The sequence below is a fragment of the Monomorium pharaonis genome, unplaced genomic scaffold (assembly GCF_013373865.1).
Source record: "Monomorium pharaonis isolate MP-MQ-018 unplaced genomic scaffold, ASM1337386v2 scaffold_103, whole genome shotgun sequence".
Lineage (NCBI taxonomy): Eukaryota > Metazoa > Arthropoda > Insecta > Hymenoptera > Formicidae > Monomorium > Monomorium pharaonis.
Window position 1 is genome coordinate 1 of NW_023415367.1, and position 10,907 is coordinate 10,907.

The following is a 10,907-nucleotide window of genomic DNA, read 5'->3' on the forward strand; positions in this document are numbered from 1 at the left end:
TGTTTATAATTTTCCGGGGAAGGGGGAGCGTTATTTCGACGAGATACGACCGAAGACAAGTTCACAGGACGCGTTACGTCGGACGGCGACTACCGGGTGTCGGCGGAGAGGCGAGATTTTCGCTTCCTCGAACACGGACGTGCCGCGATGCGGCTGTTTATCGGAGCAGATATCATGATCGTGTGCCCCGTCCCCATACTCGCGCGGATCCAGTGTCGCGCGCGTCTTAGGTAAACGCTTTCCCATACTTACGCCGAGCGTGGTATCGAAACCGAAAAAAGTGTCTGCCATTTGTGAAAATGAAATCTGCAAAATGACATGTTCCGACTAAACGTCAAGTACTGCTACGCGGGGCATCAGCTGCCATGGCGGCCATGCCGTAACTCGCGGCTAATGTCAGTCGGGAAAGGCGGATGCGCAATGGGCAAAGTGCGCAGCGGCGAACGTGAGCTCTCGTCTGCGCGCGCCGCAATCACGAGCGAGATCGCGCGCAAACGAAACGATTTGTTCACACTTTTACAACAAAACACTATAGAATGCTAAATTACATTGGTATGTTACAGTGAAGTAAAATCTTTAAATCTGGAAACAGATTGCAAAACTTTTTATATAATAAAAATATACAGAAAGGCAATAGTTACAAAACTAGATTTTATAAGAAAGAAAAAGTTAAAAATTCACTTACTTTCGGCTCGTATAGTTTTGAGATAATGTGCCTGGCAAATTTGATTGAGGTCAATAATATAGAGGTCATTCGTGCACATCATTAATTTTTATTTAATTTTGTTTGAGATGGTAAGAAATAGGAACATATTTTTTATTATAGTTTAACGATTTTTTCTACTGCTTATCCTTGTTTTTTAATAGGTTTTATGAAGATTCCTATTTTTCAATGTATTATAAAAAATATATATAAAGTTAAAAGTAGGAATCTTCAAAAAATCTGTATAGGAATTGTAAATGTAATTCTAAAATTATATAGCATAATGTAATAACGGTGACATACGTATTAGAATATCAACATCGAGATTTTTAAATAATCGCATCATCTCTTGTAGATATATATAAGCATCGTGCCTATATATTATTTCTAACATGTTGTTCACAATCATATCATACATTGCTATTAGAATTGCAGCAACTGCAAAATCAGCATGTTGGGAAATTGATGACCTTACGGTGTTATAGCTTTAATTAAATAGTAATTTGCCAGTAATATGTCAGTAACTTTGTTGTCATCAAAATTTGTTATTGCCGTTATATTACCATAATAATTAGGATTACAATAGGATTACACAATGCTGTTATGCTGACAATAAAGTTTCTTCAACAATTTTGAATATCAATATTGAAGCAAGACACAAAAGTAACTGCGTGCTTGCGCCATTAGTCAGTGCTTATTTTATTTATAATTTATAAAACAAAAGATTCAAGTATTTAAAGTGATTTGACGATGATCCTCTTGCCAAAGGGCTTTGAGCGTGTAAAATAAAAATAATATAATATTATGTCACGTAGTTAAAATGAGAGCACATGTACAAGTATGTGTTCCTAAATTATACCAGTACAATATAAGAACTCTTGTGGTGATTTAGAAAACTTGATAAATTTTATAATAACATTGATGCAATCTTTACAATAATTGTAAATATGTAATGTATGTGCTATGAAATGTAAAATATTTTAAATTTTCTTTTAAAAACAAAAATTTAGTATAAAATTGCATGATTATTATTATCTATATAAATTGATTAAAAATTTACATTAGTTATATTTGACTGTCTAAAATGCTGCATAGCATACACAAAACAAGATGTAACTTGTTAATTTTGTCTATCCCAGTAAACAATTTGTCATGAAATTGTCGTCAGATTCACAATAAATTAGCTCAAAACTTGATACCAAATATTATAGCATCTGTGTCAGCGATCAGCGTGTTTTGCGATCAAAGTTTGTATCATAACTTGACAGCAAATTGTCGTCAAAAACCAAACAAAGTCTGTGCTTTTTGACAGCAATTTGACGTGAAACTGAGTTACGCAGACCTTGTTCATTTTTTGATGACAATTTCGTGATCTACTTTACATTTTATTTAATATTGCTTATATTAAGTAAAACTGCAAAATATTGAAAAGATACGATTTAGGCGACTGGTACGCAGCAACTTTCCCTTATATATTATTTTCTTAGTTTTGCAAATCTCTGTAAATAAAACTGATCATATATATAAGGAAGTTATATAGAGCTACAATTGCGTGTATTGTGGTATTTCATTAATTTTAGATACCAATTTAAAAAACTTTGTTATATGTCTATTCTTATTTTTATTTATGCTTTTAAATTTCTTCCTGTACAATTACATGGTTGCAGTTTCGACGAACATGTGCTTCCCATTTGAAATTGCACGAGTATCACCAAATATGTTACCACTGTGCCGATCAGCTGGTAATAAAAATTATTAAAGAAATTTAATTGATAAATTTATACATTATTCGTAGGATATTTTGAATATTCTCACCGAATGAAAAAATCTGTTATCAAGCATGAAGTATCCATAAGCTGTGAATTGTACTTTGCGATGTAACAATTGAAGCGAAAATTGCTTGAGCTGCAACACATCTATGATAAATGAATATTGTCTCTGAGAAGGTTTTGCTTAAGTTTCTCTCTTACCTCTTTCTTTGTCTCTTTGCCGATTGCGTAACTTAAAAGATCATGCACTACATTACCCGTTTTCCCTACCTACAATAAATATATAATTAGAAAAAGGTCGTGTATTTTCATAAAATATTGGGGTTTGATTTGGTCATAAAAATATTTGTTTTTTAATTAAAACAATCTAATGAAAAACACGATACCAAGTCGAGCTTGTCATTACCGATCGATTATCCTACCTCAATCAGAATTTTGGTAATTCTATTGGTGAGAAGAGAAATGGGATAAATCAGAAATATCAACCAGATGATGGTATTACTGAGAACCTCATACTCTAAAATTTCATCAGCCATCAACAAAGGCGAGAGAAGATAATAGCCATTGTATATAAGTGTCAGAAAAAGAAAAACGAGGCCGAATAATACTGGTAGTGAATAAAAGTCCGACACATCTTCGGAGATCTCGCAGAGGTGACAGTGCATATCTCGCAGTTGTAGCAGCCGATGAACAGTAGAATTGCCGACTATGATACGTCGCGTTTGATAAAGAGACTGCGGTCGCAGATCATGTGTGTTGACATTGGTGAGGCATTGTATCGCTTGATTCACATCGGCAAAATCCGCTTGGATGATCGCGACCAACAGGAAGTACTGTATCAATAGCCAACCGACGTGAAATGTCGGTAGAATGTCCGTCAACCAAGAGGTCGGGCCCGAGTGGAAGGCTAGGACCTCGGAGGTCAGGAGAAGAACCAACAAGCAAACTTTCAAGATGCAGACGATAAGTAGAACACAGAAAATACGCTGTCGTCGTAACGGACGATATATATGATATAAACGATCTATTTCGTGCTCAGCGTCCATTAATCGATTAGCAATCCGCACCAAGGATTTCTGGCTGATACAGTAGCTAAGTAAAATCGCGCAAATCATCAGGGCACCGAGTACACTTTGCAGAACCTCGATGCCTACGGTCAAGTTCGTCTTATTCTCGTATTCCATGTTAATACTCATAGGTATCGATAAATAATTCGAGGCAATCATTAGACTACTCAGCACAACATTGTAAACAATTCCAAATTCGGAATATTGAAATGTGTATGTTCTCTTTTTCCATTTGATATGCTGGGTGAATGTGGCGAGACCAATAAGCTTGAAGAATATTATCGACATTCTAAGCATCCGGAATGAATCTTGATGTGACTCTAATTTTTTTGTATTCACATTCTTTTTATTGTTTTTTTCTGCGGCGGTATTCTCTTTATTTAAGTTTCTGAAAATATTGGAAATTTTACTGATACCCATGAAGATCATATTTTCAACTGAATCAAAGACATGTTTACAATGATTATCTTGTTCCATAATTTAACTTAAGTTAATATCTCTATTTCACTTCTCTATCATATTTCATCAATATATGTATATATGTCTTGTTTCATGATTTATAAATTTCTATATTCTTGATGATATGTTTTCTTTTACAAGACACCTGTGCGTAAAAATTTTTTGAATTTGCATACTTTAGGTCATATTTGTTAACGTTTCGTTCATCATTTATAAATATACATAATATAGGAGGCACGCGTTTATTTTGTTTTATCGATGTCCTTTCTTCTTGGTCTAAATACAAATTAGTTGCTATCGTTTAAACATGCACAATTGTAGGTTTGGTACGTATATACACTTGAGTTTACGCTGCTTTTCATTCTTATGAAGTACTGAGCTACTTGCGTAAAAACCTTTCTCGCAAGCATTATGTATGCAGAACATTATTAAATATTAATTTGTGAAAGTCATAAACGCGTGATGGAAAGCATAAAATCGATATTTTAGCTCTGTATCAGCTGACACGAATCCTGTGATCAAAATAGTTGATTACTAGCATGTGTTTTACGTATTGTTAATGTCATCCGCTGGAATATTTATTGCCTATATACGTATATGATATGATATATGGGTATGATAAGAATACATACTTGGTATTTTCTCCAACTGTAATAATAGTTAGATTACCACGTTAATTAATGACTTAAATTAGAATAGTTCCGTATAATTGCATTTTATAGTCAACAATTTCAATATTATGTAAACATTTACTATAAGTTTTTACGAATTAAAAATATTTTTAGCATTAAATATTTAACTTTTTCTGCTCTTTAGCAAGTCCTCCTTATTAAAATAATAAAATTATACGTTTATATGTATGTTTTGTTACACATAAAATATTTCTCTTATTTATGATCTTATCTTATAACTTATTTAATATTAAATTTTTAGAAAATTGAAAAATGTTTTTATGTATAATCTGCATTGTTAATCATGTCTTTGAAAAAGTTAAATGTCTTTCATAGGTATTTGTGAAAATTAAATGTTTAATTAGTATTATCTTTTAGCAATTAATTCAAAGCTAATTAGTTTCTCTAAATCATATTACATGTATTTTTTTCACATTTACATTTGTAATTTATATAAAAGCAAAAAATTTATTTACAATAAATTTAATATACTAATATTTTAATATTTTAAGAATACAATAAAGCATAGAAAACTTAAATTCTACATACTTTTTTAATGTCTCTGGCCAGTTACTATCCGCCAAATTTGACGGTATCGGATGCAAAATAAATGCAGTACAAATTAATCACTATATATGAATATACCTTCGCATATGACAGTATTTCAATATGTTCGCCAATTTTATGCCGATTTTCTTGTATATTTATTCGGTCGCCTTGCTCGTGCGTGTAATTGTACAATGGACAATAGATGGGTTCAAAGATGGAGACCAGGCCGTGTTCGTTTGTATACGTTGTGGCAATTAACAACAATATATTAGGATGCCGAATTTTGCTGACAATAGCAAAATTACGATCATGTTATATAAAACATGCAGGATATCTTAATTATGCTATTAAAAAAAAAATAAAAACAGTGATTTATCTTAACATAACATTCATTACAAATTAGAAAAAGAATTACACATGACAAGAGCAAATTTTTAAGGAAAAAGAGAAAATAAAAAGCATAATAAAATATATATGAATATAGTCAGAAAAAAATTTATTATAAAAACAAAATAAAAATAAAAGATAAAGAATAAAGAGAAAAAAGCGTTAATTATAAAAATATATTAATAATATAATTAGCAATACCTATAAACTTGAATTATATAAATGCTGTTATTGTATCTCGGCATGGTAAAACGTGCCTCTTCAATGCCACTTTGGTATTGTGCCATTCTGCAGAAACCAACTCGAAACATTTGGTCTCTGTGCTTGCCATATACATTCAATCTCGAATATTTCAGAAGTGATATATCCAGTATAAACTGTGCATGTTTCCGCAGCATTTGATTGTTTTTTTTGAGAGACTACTCGGCGTTCTGTTCCTTGGGCAGATAGGCAATCCAGTCCAGATTAGTAATGTCTTCATTGGATGTTTGACAGTGATTCGCAAACTGTTTAAATTTTGATAGTATTCACTGCATAAAAAAAACATTAGTGTCATCAAGATTAGTGTATTAATTTCATTAAATGTATGTTAATTTAATAAAATAATCAAACAGGAAATGCTACTTATTGACAATAAATATTCATAAATTATTTATTTCATTTTATTCTATTATATTAAACTTTAAAATCTTCAACGATTTAATCAATGTATAATTAAGAATGTATGTAAAAATATGTCACAAAATAAAATTGTTTATGAAATTATAAAAGTCAAATTCAACATTGTTAAATATTAATCATGATGTATTAGTTATATATTTTGTTTTCTTTCATTTTACGAAAATAAATAAAATTAAAACGTACAAACATGTCATCAATTAAATTTGCAAATTATTATGTGTTACCTTGTGTTACCCTGTGATACTTTCCACTTTAATTAAATAGCATAAATAGTATAAAGTAAAAATTATGGTATAAATAAAAATAACATTCCTTATGTCATTTTCAATTATCACACACACATTGTAAAATCAGATTTTAAAGTTGGAATGCCATTTTCTTAAATCATATAAGATAAAATTTGCAAACCAGTAAAATAATTAAGCATGCACATGCAATAATAAATCAAAAGCTACATACTGATAATTTAATTATGTGACAATTGGTGTTAAACTTGTTATATTTATATATTATATATTATTTTTATTTTAGCATTTACATTAAATAAACAATTATCGCTTTAGAATTTATTTGTTCGTGAAGATAACTTTTCATTAATTTACTGAAAATAATTAATTAACCAAGTTATACTGAAGACGTAGTTCACAATTACTTTTCACAGATTCACAATATGATAAAAGCGAAATAGAGGGAACTTGTTGCGTCAAAGAGGAAAAAGTAGACACATGCACCAGACATGATTGTTCGTACAACTGAATGTCTGAAACAAAATGCTCCTGGCAATGATCATAGTACAACCGCCAGTATCGCATCAGATTGATTATGCAAACAATTATGCACGTAATCAATTTTTTCAAATTTCAGGGCGTTATGCTACTAATGTGGACTGCTATGCAATTTTCTATAATGGTAAATTTTTGTGTTTTTATAAACATAATTTTTTAATCTTCTAAATATAAATATTTTTTCACAAAAGTGTGGAAAATAAATACTAAGTAAATCCAATACAAAATTTGATATAAAATAGGTATAAAGCAAGAGTAGGTAATTAAAAAGTTGAAAGTTAAACAAAATTAATTTTAAATAGTTATTTTTTAACTTGTTTCCTAGTTAAAAATGTACCTATGTAAAAGTAAAAATATATTCCCATAAAAAGTAATATTAAATTTATTTAAGTCATGTTATAATTGTTTTGTTGTATAATCTAATTTCTAAAAATTATAATATTTTAACAGAATAAATTAGCTTTTCAAAAAATTTAATTTAACCTAATTTAATTTGAACATTTTTTGTTTTTTGTTTATGCAATTTCTGATGTAACAAAATTTTATAAATCATATAATTTTAATGTAATTTAGTTTAAGAAAATATTAATATACTCTAGTATAAAGCAATCTATAAACAGAAATGCTTCACATTTCACAAAATTATCATTTTTTAAAATAAGGAATTATAACCAGAAAATAAATTCTAAAAAACCTAATAAAAGTAAAAATTATCTGTACCCAAAAAATATAAAAAAGTTACCCTCTAACAAAAATTTAATTGCTAAGAAAGTTCTATATAAATTGATAACATAGATATAAAACATTTAAATAGACCAGAAGATTTATGGATATAAAAGTATTAGATTCATAATCAAGAATATCAGAAGAATAATTAAAAACTATTAAGATTAATTAAACTTAAATGTGATTTTACACATAATAAATCTTCCAGGAAAGAATATTCTTGGGCGTGTTAAACGCAAATAAATTATGTAAATTATTTTTAATTGCTGATACTATTTTTTTCTTCAGAAATGTTGTAGGAAATTGATACCTGAAACAACGGAAATCCACAGCTGCCATAATCACGAGAAATTCGAAACTTTCCACAATAAACAAATGACAAGTGACAAATCGAGTTAATCTCCGGCACCTTGCACAGATTTTTGCATAACCGTCGCCGTCGATCCGCTTGTAAAGCGAGCACAACCAAACGTAGAATCGGCGTTGCTTTGCGTCACGTAAATCGTCAATACTTGTAAGAAAAACTATTTTTTAGTATTTACTGTGGAAAAAAAATGCATAATTAGTGTTGCCTCTTTACGCATAAAAGGCTGTACCGAAACATTTGAATCTTGTTGCAATCAGTTTACCAATTTAATATATTTGCGAGTATCTCAATGTTCCAACAAATCAAAGATATAAAAGTACAAATTGCCAGATACTCGAGATTATGCGAACCAGCGCACTGCGTGTTTACAATAGATTCATCCTTCTTCTTTTGTTCGTTGGTTTTCTGTCCTAGGTTCATCCTTCTGGTTCATCATTCCTGATTCCTGGAACACTTCCTTCAAGACACTTCAAGGAGTTCCTTCGCGCTAATCCATTTTCACGAAAGATGACATTGGGATATGCAAAATAATTAGCTCGCCAGCACACGGAGATCGCCCCATCTCGGGCAGCTCGAGCTCCGATTGGCTGTGCGTTCGTACTCCAGACTTCAGCGCCCGCTCGCCCGCTGGAATCAAGGCGCTGTCGGCGGTTTCTCGCGCGGAAACAATGACGGTAGGGTAATCCAAAGTGCGCGCGGAAACAATGACGGTAATCGGAGTTACACATTAAAGTTAAATGTAGAGTTTCTCGATTCTCGCGCGTGTACGCCGGACGTTCGCGCGTGTCAGTGTTTGTGAGGACGATCTGAAAATCCATGCGAATCCCGACGCGTTTTACGGCGAGGAACCGACGTATTTTCACGATTCGTGAATCTGCATTCGTGACGTCACGAGAACGAAGACGGGTAAATCTAGCGATGGACTTCAGTTCTCGTCGTGAGTTTCAGTGCCGGTATCAGTTGCGAGATCGGTGGCGGATTCGCGGTCGAATTTACGCGGAATCACGACGTGAACGCGGTCGGGTAGAGCCAGGTGACGATCAGTTTCGGATCGCGCGTCAAACTCGCCTCTTGAGGATCCGCGCGTTTAGGCGTGTGCAGTGGATCGTCATCCTGATTCCGTATCCGCGATTGTACGTTTCACGAGCCCGAGTAACAGTAATGCAGGAGGCGTCGTGGATACTCGCGGTGCATCGGTCGTGAATTTCGAAAACGCGCTCGATCAGAAACATATAGTTAAATTCAACGCCAAAAAAATGTTTTGAAGAGGTTTTAGGATCTCTTAGGTTAAAGTATGCTGTATGGGCGCGGATTTAAAGTCTCATTAACATTCAATCTTGCGCAATAAGGCATCGTGAATAATGATGATTTCCAGAACTCGCGACTTAAAAAAAAGCTCCCAGACGAGAAGTAGCGCGAACGCGACAAAAATTTAACAAGTGTGCTCCGTGCGATCGCAGTTTCAACCGTATACGTCGTAGTGAATTAATTAAAACGCAGGATATTCTTTTATTTGTTTTATAATTAACGGCGTTCATCGATGTATAGCAATTATTCGTATTCTCTTATCTCGCATTCTCTACCTTAGCGACCACCTCTTGTAGTAGTTGCGTAGATTAAAAACGAGAGATTGCTATAATTAATGCGTGATTGTTATATTTTAAGATCGTGTGGTCGTAAAAAAAAAAAAACCATTGCAGTACACTTAATTGCCAGTGATAACGACTATTTTCTACTTTAGCTGTCGTGATTTTCAAAATCGAAAATGCGAAGTATAGGTAATTGCAAAAATATGTTTACACGAATGTTTTTCATGTAGACGTAAATTTAAAAGTACGTACGGTGAACAATTTCCTTAGGAACAACATCCTTAGGTGAAAAATTTTTTTAGAATTTTTATACGAATTGGAACACTTCAAAAATATAAAAAAAAAGACTTTCTCAGAATTTCTAAAGAGCGTTCTAATATTTTACATATAAACGTGAATAATTTACATATAAACGTGAAGAAAACATGATCTTGAAATTTACAGCTCTGGTTGATTGTATCAGTTATCGGTCGTGAACGTGTAGTCATTTTCTACTTTATCGCTTGAGTATCAAATTTAGAAGTCGCCTTAAGGTAATGCGATCGCCGCGAGATTAGCTTCGTCAACGCGAGATGGCTGTAGTTGATGTCGCGAGCATTGCGAGAATCGCTCTTTTATTCACACATTTCTATCAATGTTTAAATTACTACTTTATTTTGTATTAATCAGTATAAATACCCCTGTGCAAACGTACGGCACATCGAAAAACAATCGAGCGATTGGAGTTAAGGAAATTTGACATCTGAAAATTTCTCAATTTTAAATTCAATTCGAAGAAAGAATCATTGTGTTATTGAGATCTTAAATTGCTAAAATCACGAATGAAAATAAATCTTATGTGGATTTTAAGGATTATTTTTTAATCTTTTTCAAGATCGACTCGACAATTATCGTATCTCGAATTAATAATTAAATTTACTAAAATTGCGTTGGTGCGACGAATTTAAATATGGGATTAGTTTCAAAATTATTTATAGTTTCCACTTTGTTCAGTGCGAAAGTTTACATTCGGGGGACGATTCGTTCAGATCCGAATATGATTCTGTTCCTGGCTCGAAAATGCGAGTGACACCATACGTATGAGAGATACGAGTTTTAATTTTGTTTACCGAAAATCTGTGTCGACGTCCGAAATAAACGTTTGCTTTCCGATT

General features: G+C 32.3%; 1 protein-coding gene across 2 annotated transcripts; it reads right to left on the bottom strand.

The window, feature by feature from the left end:
- Positions 1-2,327: 2,327 nt before the first annotated feature.
- On the bottom strand, positions 2,328-10,894 carry LOC105836834 (putative gustatory receptor 28a). Of its 2 annotated transcripts, none has more exons than XM_012681135.3 (7): positions 8,427-10,894; positions 8,108-8,338; positions 5,807-6,135; positions 2,895-5,562; positions 2,674-2,742; positions 2,519-2,608; positions 2,328-2,442 (listed from the first exon to the last, which is right to left on the bottom strand). In XM_012681135.3, exons 4-7 carry the CDS (start codon positions 4,014-4,016, stop codon positions 2,329-2,331), a joined length of 1,395 nt encoding a protein of 464 aa, XP_012536589.2. In that variant the 5' UTR covers positions 4,017-5,562; positions 5,807-6,135; positions 8,108-8,338; positions 8,427-10,894; the 3' UTR covers position 2,328. The 2 variants fall into 2 exon arrangements, with proteins under 2 accessions (XP_012536589.2, XP_036150079.1); XM_036294186.1 differs by having other exon boundaries at positions 2,519-2,619.
- Positions 10,895-10,907: the final 13 nt, after the last annotated feature.